This window comes from Rhamphochromis sp. 'chilingali' (assembly GCF_963969265.1).
Source record: "Rhamphochromis sp. 'chilingali' genome assembly, chromosome: 8".
Lineage (NCBI taxonomy): Eukaryota > Metazoa > Chordata > Actinopteri > Cichliformes > Cichlidae > Rhamphochromis > Rhamphochromis sp. 'chilingali'.
In genome coordinates, this window is record NC_137935.1 from 17,551,762 (window position 1) to 17,568,251 (window position 16,490).

Consider the following 16,490-nt stretch of genomic DNA (forward strand, 5'->3'; position numbering starts at 1 on the left):
TCAGATTCCATTTCTGTGCAACACATATTTAGATGGATACATATTGTCAGGCATGAGAAAAACTGTAATTGGTAATTGGGAAAAAAAAAACAGGTTTTAAAATGGGAACATCACTGTCTTTGTCTTTGTTATTGTCGTCGGCAGATAGTCTGAATTATGGAACATTTGTTACTGAATCACTGTCAGTACATTTATAGAAAGATATTCATAATCTTTAAATTGTGCATTGTGGTTTAAGCGATTGATTTCTTTTAGACTGTTCTCGATGTTTGTTTTGAAGGAAGGAAGGTTCAGGGCTGAAGCAATCAGCATCATGGGCTCATCCGGTTAGAATAAGAAAAAGCAGCCATCTAATTCAGAATTATTCTCAGGGTTCTCCTTTTATTCTCAAATAAATAAGGCAAAGAAGGAAGGAAACAAAGACACACATGGACTGCCACAGCTCAGCTGCCGCCCCGTGTGGAAGTGAAGAAAGAGCGAGCCAAAAGTGAATGCAGTCCTTATATAATGTGTGACATATAATGTGTGACAGGTGAGTGCAATCGAGGACAAGCACCACACCCAATCAAAGGTGAGAGAACTAAACAAGGTGCATCTGGTGAAGTGAGTGGGTGTGCTGGGATGTGCTAAAAGGTGGGTCTCTACAACAATGTTACTAAGTCATTCATTTGTGTGTTGGAAGTTTTTCTGGGGTCTTCAGACACACTAATACTTTTGTCCAATTTGTATATGTGATTTGATTTGATCAAGAATCTTGGACAAGAGAAAAAGACATTTTGGAAGGTGTTCTGAAGACCTATTTTGGATTTGAGATCATGTTTTGGAGTATTTTGTCCCAGGACAAGTCTAATTTCAACCACAAATGTCTATTTTAGTAGTTTTTGCACGAATGGTTTTTAAATTAATGAGCGGTACAGAAATTGCCCTGTAATTTTAAAATGGCCCATTAGTATTGTGTTCAGTATGATCACTGGAACACTCTTTTCTCCCATAGACTGTTTATGAGACGTGGTAATGGGGCTAGTATCTTTGCGCGGTTTGATTTTGTAAAGCAGCAAAAATTGTGGTTTGCGCTTTGTTAAGTGTCAAATAATTATTAGGCGATAAACAGTGAATGATTACCGCAACAGAACGAGCTTTTTAATGCTCGTGTATTTCCATTTTGACAGTGGATTCATTGGGACTAAAACGTACAAGACAGCGGCGGAGGGATACACGGCTGTCAAACTGTGGTACAGCACGTCGCTGGTTTAGGTTTCCGGGCAACTCTGCTGCAACAGAAGGATACTGTCTACACAGATTTCCCGAAGCATTTCTTATACTTAAAGTCCTGTTTTATTTTATTGTTCTATTTGAGTAAGTGATCCCTAAGTAAATAAAATACAAGTCATTTAACTGAGCTTTTTTTCATCTTCACGGAGCTTGAAAAGTCAACGGGACGATGGTAAGTGTAAGCTAGCTAACGTAAGCTAGCTAGCCTTAGCTATGAATCGTTTAAATCGTAATGTCCTCATGCGACACTTTAATGCGTAATATAATCGTAAATGCATACGGTCTGAAGCAATAAAGCATATTCCGGCTTCCCTTCACAATGGCATTTATAATATTGGCAAACTGCAGAAAAATCCCACACCTGACGTGCATACAACGCTCTTTTTTTCATCATTTTATCGTCTATATATCGCAATTTTCGATCGGTGGTTTTATGTGTGCTTAACAGCTGACGAGATAGAAGAGAAGAGAAACGTTTTATTTATTTATTAGTGTCTGCCAAATGCGCAGCACACACGCTGTATTGCGAGAGGACACAAACGGCCTGTTTAATGCTCAAATGTATCACCATTCATTCGGTTGATTAGCAGAGTTGTTGATGATGTGGTTGCAGTCCCCGAGCTTGGACAGATATTTGTGGCATTTGGTTTTTGGGTTGTTGTTGGGGTTTTTTTTTTTTTGTTTGTTTGTTTTTTTGCTCACTTATTTATTTATTGGTTCGCTTGGACTCGAGAGTGGGCGTGGTGCCGGTGAAGGTGCTGTGTAAAAATAGACCGTCCAGTGTGAATGTGATCTTTACCCATCTCGTTAATCTTGCGAGAAAGACATTGGGACTCTGAGTAACTGTCATTTTCGACATGCCACATAAGGTGCTGCAGCACGGACAGTATCTGTGTTAGCCACATCAGCAGGGTGTTTTGAACGGACTCGGACATGCGCAACAAGCGAGAAAAGGGGTCGTATTCAACCACCGATTGGGGTTACATAAGAATACGGCTCACAGGTAGCAACACTTGTTTGTCATATTGCAAAGCTTTCAGCAAGGCGCTGCAACAATTTGGGAATAGATTCAATACCACCATGACACCATGTCCTGCGTTACGTATTGCGCCATAACGTTGAACCGCATTCTGCTTCTGCTGAATGATCCTCTTTTCCACCCCTCCTTTCTCGCCTCCCTTCCCCCCGCATTGAACCAAGCATCCCTGGTGCAGTCGGCTGTCAGGACCCGCAGTGTACCCTCCAAGATGGGATCTAACTATTTTAAATACTTCTAATATATACTTGCATGTGAATATCTGTATCATATCTTATCATGTGTCGTCTGTTGTTCATCTGCATTCTGTAAGAGAGCAGGCGAATGGAGTCCCTTGCGGTCTTTGCCAAGTAAGGAAACTTGGACAGCTACAAAATCCAATTTATTCACATGCTGCTCAAACACCATTTGCAAATATGATTAACTGGCTGCACTTCAGAAAAATATTGTCAACATAAGAATATATGACATGCTCTGTGGGGTACTGATGAGTTGAAAGCAAGCAGTACTTTTTACAGCAGCTGTATAAATCCTCCAGCTGTGCTCTGATCCAGACACTGCTTGCTTCAGCAACACTGAATTGGTTGGCAGTGAGCAGACTGGATACTCTGCAGTCTGCCATGCTCCCTTCTGCCTACCCCCCTTCCCCTTAAATGGGTGACTCATTGAAATTGACTTGAATGCATGGCATTACCACCACCACCACAGAAATTTTGCTACAGAAATGTTGGCTTTAATCTGTTTGGTTTTGAAAAAGCAAGTTCATTTGTCCATTATCTGTGGTGCAAGAGCATGTGGATACAGTGAAAACATGTTTATTCGAGGCATTAGCTCAACAGCAAATGCACAGTGAGTCCTTAGGCAGTATTACATATAGCATTATCAGCTTATCCCCATCAACGAATTAGTGTCAGTGCTAAATTGTTGCAGACTCTAATGGTCTGTTTTATGCAGCAGGTATTTCAGTTTTCTAACAAACATCCTGAAGGAATATGCAAAGCAGAAGGCACATTCAAAGGGTTTAATCTGTTTTTTGTTTTGTTAACATAATGTATTTTTTTATTTTTTTTTTTATTTTTTTTAATTAAAAATTTTTTTTTAAAGAGTCGAGGAGGTGGTTAGTTGCGGTGATATTCAGTGTGCTACATTGGCGACCCTGTTCGTGTCTCACTAATTATAGCAGGCGTGTGTATTTCGGGCTGTGGAGTATTTATACCAGTCCCTCATCGCACTTTCTCAGCCTGAAGTGAGCATGTTGACTGACTTGGACAGGCCTGATAAGGCTTCACATGGAGCGCACAATTATGTCTCAGATGAACTTGAAGAATGAATTTGTGTTACATGAGTTTAAATTCCTTGTTTGATTAATGAATTTATTTTGTGTGTGTGTGTGTGTGTGTGTGTGTGTGTGTGTGTGTGTGTGTGTGTGTGTGTGTGTGAATGTGGTAAAAAAATATTGAACACTGTATGAATCAGCAGACACCCCACAATAAGAAATCACAATAATTCGGTCATGATACAATATTATTGTGATTTTTAACCATTTGCAACTTTGCATTAACACATACTGCCATTTTTCTTCTTTTTTCAAATGAGTATTTTTTTTCCTCAAAGTTAATTTGTTTGTATTTTTTTTTTTTTTTTTTTTTTTTATCCAATAAAAAAGTTATCTCACTTCAGTTTTCTATTGGTGGGGGTGGGGGGTCAGGCATACAAGCACTGTTATAGTTAGACATTCCTATTTAACTATTAAATGTACTCTCAGTAACCTTCTTGTTCTGTTGTAATCTAACTAGAATACAGCCGGTAGGCAGCCAGTCGAGTCCCCTCGAGTTGTGCTCGTTGACAAAGGCTCATTCAGACTGATAGCAATTTTTGGGCAATCTGTCTTCATTTACAAATTAAATAAGTCATTTACAAACCTTAAGTAATTTTTCTGAGAGTGATTGAATACTGGCCAAGTCAGACTGAGACTGCAGAAACTCCAGTGTTGGATTTTAGGTTGAGCCGATTTAATGCAAGTTTGCTCGGCTAACAATATCTCAAGATGGTGGAGCTCTCTTGTTTCTAGTATTCCCAGAATATTTTCATTTAGTTATTAACAATTATTATTACATGAGTTCAAACAATATTTCTTTAATTTACATACATTTGTATGTGAAAATGTGAACACATCTACAGTTTAAGTTTATTGTAAAGCTTTTTATGCTGTATTAACATAGTTTTATCTAGGTCATAGGTAATGGCCGGGTCCAGCTGCCAGAAAATACTGCAGTCTGTTTTGAATTAGTTTGTCTAAATTGCATTTGGATTGGCAGAGCCTGTGTACACAGTGGAGCCTGATGCACGTGTTCTCCATTTTGCCTGCTGGAAATTCTTTGTTTTTCTTTGAAAAATGATTGTTTTCAGGGTTTTTATATCAATCCAGAAGTGATTTAATTTGTTACTGCTTAGTCATTTCTTTTCCAAAAATATGAGAAACGGCTGTTTCATTTGTCTTTCTTTTCGTTTCTTGTTTATGAAATTTCATCATTTTCCCCATCAAGTCTAAGACCAGTTGAAAAATGGCAAAAAAAAAATCATATTTTGCATGGTTGGATCTTAACAAGGTTCCAAGTAGAGTTTCAGTGTGCAACAAGAAGAAATAGGAGTGAGACAAAAAAATTTTTGAGCATGCAATTTATTGAAAACCACGCTTAAACTGAAACAGGCTGTTTTACAGCTCATCAAAAGTTTAGCCTTAAAAAGGCCAAATCTGTGCAAAAATGTGGATTCATTGTCATTTTCTGTCAGGTAGAAAATGTCACACCACCCTTCCAAAAGAACCGGAAACTACCCCAAAACAGAAATCGAAGTTCCAGACATGAACTCGGTAATGAGTAGGTCCACCATTATTGTTGGTCTCTTCAAAAATTCTTTGTGGCATGCTTAATGCAAGCGTTTCCATGAGTTGAGTGGGAACATTTCTTCAAGTGGTGAAGACAGCCTTATGACGGGCATCTACTGTCTGGAACTGTTGTCCATTTTTGTACATTTCCTTTACCATCCATCCCCAAAGGTTCTCAATTGAATTTAGATCCGGGGAACACGCAGGAGGGTCCAACAGAGTGATGTTATTGTCCTGGAAGAAGTCCCTTGTCCTGCAGGCATTGTGTGCTATAGCGTTGTCCTGTTGAAAAACCCAGTCGTTACCACACAGATGAGGGCCCTCAGTCATGAGGGAAGCTCTCTGTAACATCTGTACATAGGCGGCAGCCATTTGATGCCCCTGCACCTCCTGTGCTCTAGGGCTGTGCGATAGGACCAAAATCTCATATCCCGATATAAAACTTCTATCGTGCGATAACAATATAAATCACAAAAAATGTAATATTTCCTGTAAATTCTGTGAATCTCGGGTAGGTGAAGTGTTTCCAGCTGGGCGTCTTGTACCTGGAGTCGAGTGTTTTAACCGATGCATGAAACTACACATTTTTAGGCATAGGTTGTAACGGCCGCCGTTTTCTTTGTATTTATTACACACCGTGCTGCGGGGAAAGCCTGTTCTAACGTTTGAGTCTAAGGTTTATTTTTTAGCACCTGACGACTCTTTTTTTGCTTCTCATCCGTCAATACTCTGCATACTTTTTCACGTGATTCCGTTTATTTTGAAAATTCTCAACAGGATCTTGAGCTTTCTTGTGAAAGGTTTATGTGGAAAATAAACAAGCGGACATGCGATGGTTTTACCTGGTCGTTGTTGCTAACGACAACCCATAAAAACAGGTGCTTGTCTGTCTGTAGTGTGGTTATATTAAATATAAGAGAAAGAGAGAACTTTAAGAAATTAATATAGCCACTACAGTGACCATCAAAACGATGAAAAAAATATTGCCGTTAACAGTTTATTTTGCGACACCACGAAACAAACGATAGCGTAAAATGAAACGATAGACGTTTTTATATCGTCATCCGATATATATCGTTATATCGAACAGCCCTAATGTGCTCCATATTTCCACTGAAGGAAAAAGCACCCCAGACCATTATGGCGCCGCCCTCCACTGTGGCGTGTAGAAAACATCTCAGGTGGATCTGCTTGTCATGCCAGTAATGTTGGAAATCATCAGGACCTTCAAGGTTAACTTTTTTCTCATCAGAGAATAAAACTTTCTTCCACCTTCAATGTCCCATGTTTGGTGCTTTCTTGCAAAGTCCAAACGGTCAGTTTTGTGGCATTCAAGGAGTAGGGATGGGTATTGTTTAGGTTTTATCCGATACCAATACCAAACCGGTACTTTTGAAACGGTGTCGGTGCTCGAACCGGTGCTTAAAGAATCAAGAACACAGACTTTGTCCAAAAACCTCTCATGTTTAGCTGTTTTTTGTAAAAAGATAACATTGTTAGCCTTTTCTGCAGCTATAGGGCATATATGGTATCACTCTTGGCTGGAAGCAGTGCTTAAACAATGGAAAAAAACACCAACTTTGTCCAAAAACCTCTCATGTTTAGCTGTTTCCCACTTTTTCTTTGGTCATTTTAGTTTCCGGTATCTGCCATCAAACAAGAAGACAGCCGCATGTAACTACGACGGTGTTTGCTAGTTCACCTTACATGCATTAATTTGATAACGTGGTTAGCCTACTCAACGTAAATTACACACAAACAACATTAAGCTACTCGCCCAGAGAGGAACGGCTGCTGCTGCCATCATCATCTGTCATCATTTCTGCTACACGGCAGGGCTAGGAGCCAGGACTCTCCTCTTCGGGTTCAAGTTGCTGACTCCGGGTCGATAACAGGCACCACACCCGCAGTAGATGTGCTCGGTGTGAGGTCTCGCAGCAAGCTATCAAATAGGGTGCATTTCTCGGCTTTTAAAAAAACGCTATGCGCCACCATGTGTTTCATCAGATTTGAGGAGTTACCTCCTTTGCACAGTATTACAGTATCAGCATAATAGCACTTGTTGCAGGCTGCTGAGTTTGCATCTTTTGCTGTGAAGTACAGCCAGACTTTTGACCGTTTCGCCTTGGGCATTTTTAATCTGTAGCCATAATGGCACCGGATATCGGTACCCATCTCTATCAAGGAGATGAGGCCTTTGAAGATGTTTTTTGTGTTTGTGGCCCTTCAGTCTCAGATGCTGTCTGATGGTTATGGGGCTGCAGTCAGCACCAGCATTGGCCTTAATTTGGGTCAAGGATCGTCCAGTGTCTTGACAGACAGCCAGTTGGATCCTCCGGCTCAGTGCTGGTGAAATTCTTTTGGGTCCTTTCACTTGACTTTTTTGTTCCATAACCATCAGGATCATTTAAGAAATTCCAAATGACTGTCTTACTGCGTCCCAGCTCAGCAGCAATGACGTGGTGCGAGAGACGCTGTTTATGCAGTTCAACAACCTGACCAGGGGTCCGTTCTTCGTACCTCACTTACTACATCCAAGATCAAATGACACATCCAAGATCAAATCATCGCGCTAACTTTGAGCTCGCTATCCCGGTTCTCCAAACACACCTGTTGTTGACGATTAGTACAGCTGGATGAAGTAATGTGAGATCACTGGGTGGCTTAACAGGGGCTACGCATCGATAGTAGAAACATTGATCGGCAACCCTTTGATTGGTTGGCGAAAATGTCAAAGGAGCGCGCTCGGTATTTTTCGGCAGCAGAGCAAGAACTCTTGATTGAGGGATTTCAGGAGTTTCAGAGTTTAATTAAAACGCAAGGGAACGCTGCAAAAGCAAGGAGAGAGGGCTGGCAGAAAGTTGCTGACAAATTAAACTAGTAAGTAATTTAATAATAATAATAATAATAATAATAATAATAATAATAATAATAATCGATTGGATTTATATAGCGCTTTTCAAGGCACCCAAAGCGCTTTACAATGCCACTATTCAGTCACTCTCACATTCACACACTGGTGGAGGCAGCTACGGTTGTAGCCACAGCTGCCCTGGGGCAGACTGACAGAAGCCAGGCTGCCATATCGCGCCATCGGCCCCTCTGGCCAACACCAGTAGGCGGTAGGGTAAATTTATTATATTATATTACATTATATCCTCTTTCACATTAGAGCCACAACAGGACCCACTAGAACATGGGAACAAGTAAAAGTGAAATATAAGAATATTCTACAGAATGGTAATATTTATCACTTATATTGCTTTTAGTCTCTTGCAAAGAGACCCTGAAATAATCAGTTTGTTTGTTTATAACAGCAACCAAGAAAAGGGCAGAGCAAAAAAAGACAGGTGGTGGTCCTGCACCTCCTCGTCAACAAGTTGGTTAAGTAAATAATACCCTCACGGGAAAATGAGCACACTGTCGCGCTGAGCTAAAGGATCCTGTCTATCCCGCAATATACGCGGAATTCTGAAAACTCTCCTTATCAATCTTGCACCTTCCGCAATGGGTGGCTCGCGTATACGGACAGGACATGGCTGCGACAGACTTCCCAAATCCACCTTCGCTTTTATAGCCGTGGTCTCTCATCTTGATTACACGAAGTAATTTACTATTACTACTCTAAAATATGAATTACATCTGAAATAATCAAATACATGAAATAGAATGATTAATAGTACATTTCCCTTTTTTTAGGAAATGACCTAAAAAAACCCAAAGAAAGAAACAACTGTTAAGGTTCAAAAATATTGGGGATGGACACCAGAGGAAAAACCCACAATAACAACACTGGTTCGGTCGGGTTGAGTCAAACGATGATTTAATGATCACACACGTGGGAGATGGACACTGTATGCAGACAGTCTCAGATCTCACCTCAAAAAACACATCACCATAGTTTTATGAAATCAGGGTATTAGAACGCCCCCTCATGCGTAGTGACAGGTGTAATACAATCAATGTTGACAATTTTATTTAACACAAAGAATAACATTGTCTCCTTCCCGAGGGCAGACGCTGACTGCCCCCGTCTCCTGGAACCGTCTGTACCCTGCTAAGACACAACATGGCAGCTACAAGGACTCTTTCATTTGTTAAGACCATCAGTGTGTATTGCTCTAAATCAAGTATATAATATTAAATGAATATTGCTGGATCAGCTACTTCTACTTAAAACATATTAAAACATGACTAAGCACAAAATCACCAAGAATAACATCTTATAAGTGCTGTGTAAGCGCGTGCGGCCTTCCAAGCTCAAAGCCTTTGCCCTCCATAGATCAGCCAGACTCGCGCTGGCTGTAGCTTTTAACCTTTAATTACCTTGAGCACAACTCTAGAATGAGCAACAAACTGCAATGTGTATGGAATGATCATGGTTACATCTGCAATGAAAAATCATGTTGTTATTATTCTGGTACCTGTAAAAAAGATCAAACTAAAGTTATCACCATCACTGTAATGCAAAGAATAATGTAAGATCAAAAAACTTCAATTTATGCTTAATGCAAAGCTGGTTATATACTTCTAATGAACTAATAATGCCATATTAAAATATTAAATGATAATGAGAAAAACATCCCCTCCTTATTCTACACAACAAAGGCAACATTTTACAACTTCAACCTAAAGCGCTCTATCTATGCAAGATAGCATGGGTGCTCTGTAGGAGTAAAGTCAGTTTCAGTCCACTTCTGTATCTGTATGGAATCAATAAAAGAATCAAATACTGCATTATCTTTAGTTACATTTGATAATATTTATTTATGGTAAAACAGTGGTAAAATATCGCTGTTGCTTTCGTATAAATGAAGCGGACATACCTGAGTGGCCGGGATCTAATCTTGTTTACATAAAGTAAGCCTGCTCCCGAGCAGGTTTACGCTTACGGATCTGTTGCTATGACAGCAAGTCCCGGATGAGCTTCGGGGAACCGAACGATCCAAGATCACGCGAAATCGTCAACAATCAAATCCAGCTAACTTACTTAGCGAGGTACGAAGAACGGACCCCAGGGTTCAGAAAGGGAATGTTTATTTGCATTGCCATCAGAACGTCATGACAGTGTGACATTTTCTGTCTGACAGAAAATGACAATGAATCCACATGTTGAAGCTCTACTTGGAACCTTGTTAAGATGCCAAATATGATTTTTAATTTGTTTTTATTATTATTATTATTATTATTATTTTTTGCCATTTTTCAAGTGGTCTTAAACTTTTGACCAGGACTGTATATGTACATATATTTATGTCTAAAGTATATTTCCTCTACCTTGTATAATGTATATTTTCTTCAGTTTTTTGCATAGTATTGTTGTTCTTAGGCATGATGCAGCTGTGTCTATATAACTGCCCTCTCTACTGTGCTGTTGTAACAGTGTGAATTTCCTGTCTCTGGGATTTAAATGCTGTCTTATCTTATTTGCCTAGTCCTGATATAAGTTGAACTTGCCATTAAAAACTGTATTTCTTGAATACAATGCACGATTTAATAATTGTAAATGGTGGCAGGGTTGAAAAAGAGGTTATTTCCATGCTGAAGCATCAGTGTTTTATCAGTGTCTTTTTCCCTTTTCAACAGGCTGATCAGCTGACTGAGGAGCAGATTGCTGGTGAGTGCATACCTTAACCAAGCCTTTTTGACTTGTTTTAGGTTTAGGCAACACCTAATTTCTCCAACAAACCTTAGAAACTAGGCTCTCAGAGATTATACAAGATGTGCAGGTCTATGGGATTGTATGCTAATTATGGTCCCATACTATTAACTAGATAATTGCATTCAATTTGTTTTCCCTAGGTATAAAATCAGACCCTGGGTAATGAGAAGCAGCAGGGTTTTGAGTCAGGTGTCCTAGAAATGCTTGCATGTCTACATTAAAGCTGCAGTGCTTTGTATTCAGCCTGTGCTCTTCTTATCAGGGGTTGTCTGTTCAGTGTCCCAGTTGTTGCAAATGCACTGACTATTGTGTATAGTCAGTGAATGTTCATTGGATTCAGTCTTCATTACAACTCACAGTTCTCTTTCTGCAAATGTACAGAGTTCAAGGAGGCATTCTCACTGTTTGATAAGGATGGCGATGGTACAATTACTACCAAAGAGCTCGGGACTGTCATGCGCTCTTTGGGACAGAATCCTACAGAGGCTGAGCTGCAGGACATGATCAATGAAGTAGATGCTGATGGTGAGATCAAACTAACATGCACAAGAGCTTGAAGTTGCATTACTTTTGAGAAAGCTCTTCATGAAGAGAATTCTTTTGTCATTCAAGAATTTAGTGACTGGCATAAATGCAGATCCTGATATCTGAGATGGCATAACTTGTTTCTGTTCTCTCTGTATAGATGTGTGTAGATTGAATCTAGTCTTTGTTGTTTTTGTTGCCTTGTCTGTTGTGATTAATAAAAATGATGTGCATTTCCTTTTATACTTTGAACTACCTTGCATTGTCATAAGCTAATTTTCCTGATCTGATTTTGAGTTTTTCTGGTAAATTACACGGTGATAACACTTTTTTTCTGGTTTTTTATTTGTTTTTGTTTTATTTATTTATTTTATTAAGGTAATGGTACAATTGACTTTCCTGAGTTTCTGACAATGATGGCCAGGAAGATGAAAGATACAGACAGTGAGGAGGAGATCAGAGAAGCCTTCAGAGTCTTTGACAAGGTAAAGTAGGAGTAAAGTGGAAATATTTAATTAGACTATTCAGCAAAAGGAGAGCCTCTGTATTTGTTAGAAATGACTTTGATCCATGATGATGGCTAGACAAAAGAGTGAAAAATGTCTGCATAAGCGATATTCTGGAGCGTTTCTGTCTTTCTGCTAGCCGGACTATTATATTAAGCGTCACAAACACACAAATATTGAACATTTAGCTCAATAGACTTCCTAAATCAGGATCTCGACATCACAGGTGAAGGGAATAGCCTTGTCTCTGGCGCTATGGTATCTGTAGACACACACCTGCCTGTAAACATAGAAGACACCAAGCTAACTTTCTGCTTTTGTTTTGCCACCTGTAGGATGGTAACGGGTACATCAGTGCAGCAGAGCTTCGGCACGTCATGACCAACCTGGGTGAGAAGCTCACTGATGAGGAGGTGGACGAGATGATACGCGAGGCCGACATTGATGGAGATGGTCAGGTCAACTACGAGGGTGAGATTTTAATTATTAACCACCATACTTTTTGTGAGTCTGCAAATGTGAAAATCTACAAGTTTGTGTGTATGCACTTATTTTTTTCCATCTGGTAACGGTGCTGTTACAGTTAGTTATTTGTTCATTATTTAACGTAACTTTAAATGTTGCTTTCTGTTCTTTTGTTTTCCACAGAGTTTGTCCAGATGATGACAGCCAAGTGAAGAGAAATTTGAAATTTCTTTTAACGTTGCTTATCCTCTAAGATCACTGTCAAATATGTCAAATATACCAAAAAAAAGAACAATTCTCAAATGATAAATTTACCCTCCCCTCCAGAAAAAAATCATTTATCTAAACCGTTTGCAAATTGTGCTTTAGTGCATCCAGCTACTTCTAAGGTATCTGTTTCATCACCACCAGAACAGAATAATCCCTAGAGAAGTTAATGGACCAAGCTTTAAGAGGGCCAAAGCCCCTGGTACTTCAGACCAAGATTCTGCTGAGTCACCCTGCTCCTGATTAATTTAGAGGAAAGCGCAACATCGTAAAAGGCAGAGGGATAGGAACCTATGCCACGGTTCATGTAGAGAAGTTGGCTTTTCAATTCTTACCTGATAGTCTTGAACAAAGAAAATCGACTCTCTTGCACCAGTGGTGACTCTCCAAATACTGAATTGAGTACTCTTCTTGCATGCACCCTTTCTGTGACTGTCTCTCGTGACAACAAGGAAGCTCTGATCTTGTCAGAGGTAGTGTTCAGGTTGTGTACACACTGGAGGTATATACATAAATATATAGCTATATATCTGTAAAAAATTTGTGTCACTATTGATTATTGCAAGAGCAAATAGTTGCAATGTAGGGTGTTTATTGGTGCTCTGCTGGAGATGAGCATTCTTATAACCTTGAAGAGTTCGAACGAAAACGAGGGACTGAAAATTGCTGGATGGTTTTTCTTTTTTTCCTTTGTTTGTTTTCCTCAGTTGGATGTTATTTTGTATTGTTTTGAGTCGTGGGTTTTACGTTGCACTGATTGAAGACGGGAGTGTGTTGAATTGCTTCAGGATGATTATTGGGAAAACACACTTGAGGACTGCAGTTGATACATTTGTTCTGCAAACAGATATCCTGATGATGCAATATTGATGTAACGCTTTATAAATGTGTTCTCAAATATTAATGTATTGCTGACGAACTTTGGTCACAAATTATATCTATATAAGTGTATCGTTAAATTTGCAATGCCTATTGTTGTAGTAAATGATCTGTGACATGTTTTCTCTTCGGTTTTGAAATGTGCCATAATACTCTTAAAAAAAAAAAAAAACCTTCAACCTTCTTGCAAGACCTGTAGTTCTTTAGAATAGAAAAACTCTACTTAATATAATAATATAAAAATACATGCAGTTCATCATATTTGCACTTTGGTATAAACCATGTGGTTGTTTAAAAAAATGGAGGACAAAAAAAGTTTTGTTTTAAAAGAAGAAAAAGAAACCAAATGTCACTGTTGCTGCTGCTATAACAACATGTTTCACTCATTGTCCTTGTTGTTGTCTGATCTTCAATTTATAGTCCGGTGATTCAACCTCCAGTCGGCTTGCTGTTTTACTAAACCGAATACATTCAGTGTATACTGACACATACTGCTTGTGGTGGGGGGGTGATGTGTTTCATTGAGGCTTTCATATGGGGAATGAAATGGGTTTGTAGCAACGACTTCAGCTTTAGATGTGCAGTTGGTTTCAGTGTTAGGTTTTTGAACAGTTGGCTAAATTTAAGCTGGGGAATCTTGTGATTTCCTCAATGTGTGAAACTTAATATACTGCTCTGTTTGAGGTGTACTAATTGGTTACATTTGAGTCAGATGTTTGGAAGTAAATGGTTATTGGACTGTTAATTTCTGAAGGTGTGTCCAGTATGGAAAGATGTGATATATTTTCCATAAATCAATAAATTGACTGAGCTTTACTTCACCTGCATTTCCTTGACATGTTTATTCTAAAATTAGTCATTAATGAAACAGACATCCTTTTGTTTCTTCTTTTTTGTAACTGTTCACAAATTCCCATAATGTTGCAATACACTCCCCCGTCCAGTGCTTCTGTGTTAGAAAGGAGACTCTTCCAGATAGCCTCAGACTGGGTCAGGGCAGGTCAGCCTAGGTCTTCACTCTAGAAACTATCCTGGGCAGAGGCTATATTTGGCAGCTCATGAGATTGCTGCAGGAGCCTGTGCTAATCCAGGTCAGCAAGGGTCACGACCCCTCACACAGTCTAAATGCAAAAAGCCTTTCTTGTTGAGAGGCAAGATCAAGAGCCAATAGAACAGCGTTTTATCTGGGCCAGGTGAATGTGATTGGATGTGTGTCCACATGCTAATCGTGTAAGTGTAAGTAGATAATATAAATGAATTAGGAAACAGGAGCACACTCAGCAGTACAATAAGAACCGTAGCACTACAGACAGGCAGGTGTGGTAATCCCTCTGCGGTTGTATAACAGGCTGGAAAGGCTTGCTGGTTTACACTGAGAATCAACAATGCACTGCCTCTTCTGCAGTGAGGGTTGTAGACATTCATTATAAATAATTGAATTACAAGTTTTACTTTCAATCTGCTGTATCAAGTGGAGAAAAGAAAGAGAGGCAATCACTTACAGATTACAACTGTACCAGCAAAACAGATTACAAAATCTGATAAATATCAAAGACACAGTACACTGAAAAACAGCAGCGCCCCCAGCACACACCAGCCATTTAATGTGCTGCTCAAATCACAATGCCTCAATGAATACGATCCAATAATCAAATAACACAAGGCTATATATATATATGTGTGTGTGTGTGTGTGTGTGTGTGTGTGTGTGTGTGTGTGTGTATATATGTATGTGTATATATATATATATATATATACATACACTAAATGTTTCACTACATTTCCAATGCAGTAATTTTCACTGACATTAAATGTTTATAACGTAATTCTACAGTTTGTATGGAAACTTGAGTAAATTTTCTGAAGCACAGTAACTGAGCAAAGGGGTTTTGGACTTGTTTAGCCATCAGTAGTGGAATATTTAGTCTGGGTCCTCTATATCTGAGATGTCCGATTCTGAGTCAATGCTTCCGAGTTCCTAGCTGGCCTCATAGCAGCCATGTTACTTAAGATATTAAAAAAAATCATCAGAAAGTACAATGTTTGAAATGCACAGAAAACTATAAACAGGGCTGCACATACAGTGGGGCAAAAAAGTATTTAGTCAGCCACCGATTGTGCAAGTTCCCCCACCTAAAATGATGACAGAGGTCAGTAATTTGCACCAGAGGTACACTTCAACTGTGAGAGACAGAATGTGGAAAAAAAAAATCCATGAATCCACATGGTAGGATTTGTAAAGAATTTATTCGTAAATCAGGGTGGAAAATAAGTATTTGGTCAATAACAAAAATACAACTCAATACTTTGTAACATAACCTTTGTTGGCAATAACAGAGGTCAAACGTTTACTATAGGTCTTTACCAGGTTTGCACACACAGTAGCTGGTATTTTGGCCCATTCCTCCATGCAGATTTTCTCGAGAGCAGTGATGTTTTGGGGCTGTCGCCGAGCAACACGGACTTTCAACTCCCACCACAGATTTTCTATGGGGTTGAGGTCTGGAGACTGGCTAGGCCACTCCTTTCAAATGCTTCTTACGGAGCCACTCCTTTGTTGCCCGGGCGGTGTGTTTTGGATCATTGTCATGTTGGAAGACCCAGCCTCGTTTCATCTTCAAGGTTCTCACTGATGGAAGGTGGTTTTGGCTCAAAATCTCACGATACATGGCCCCATTCATTCTGTCCTTAACACGGATCAGTCGTCCTGTCCCCTTGGCAGAAAAACAGCCCCATAGCATGATGTTTCCACCCCCATGCTTCATAGTAGGTATGGTGTTCTTGGGATGCAGCTCAGTATTCTTCTTCCTCCAAACACGACGAGTTGAGTTTATACCAAAAAGTTCTACTTTGGTTTCATCTGACCACATGACATTCTCCCAATCCTCTGCTGTATCATCCATGTGCTCTCTGGCAAACTTCAGATGGGCCTGGACATGCACTGGCTTCAGCAGCGGAACACGTCTGGCACTGCGGGATTTGATTCCCTGC

The 16,490-nt window shown here is 39.6% G+C and overlaps 1 protein-coding gene across 1 annotated transcript; it reads left to right on the forward strand.

Annotated features, from left to right (window-relative positions):
- The first annotated feature begins 1,237 nt into the window (after nucleotides 1–1,237).
- Nucleotides 1,238–14,315, forward strand: calm3a (calmodulin 3a (phosphorylase kinase, delta)). Its single transcript, XM_080888362.1, has 6 exons — nucleotides 1,238–1,444; nucleotides 10,782–10,812; nucleotides 11,239–11,382; nucleotides 11,761–11,867; nucleotides 12,224–12,359; nucleotides 12,537–14,315. Exons 1-6 carry the CDS (start codon nucleotides 1,442–1,444, stop codon nucleotides 12,563–12,565), a joined length of 450 nt encoding a protein of 149 aa, XP_080744488.1. The 5' UTR covers nucleotides 1,238–1,441; the 3' UTR covers nucleotides 12,566–14,315.
- The last annotated feature ends 2,175 nt before the right edge of the window (nucleotides 14,316–16,490 follow it).

Excerpts from the sequence above, each read along its gene's own strand:
- calm3a (XM_080888362.1), top strand. Across the intron at positions 10,813-11,238 it reads GACTGAGGAGCAGATTGCTG|AGTTCAAGGAGGCATTCTCA; the intron begins GTGAGTGCATAC and ends GCAAATGTACAG. Across the intron at positions 12,360-12,536 it reads TGGTCAGGTCAACTACGAGG|AGTTTGTCCAGATGATGACA; the intron begins GTGAGATTTTAA and ends TGTTTTCCACAG.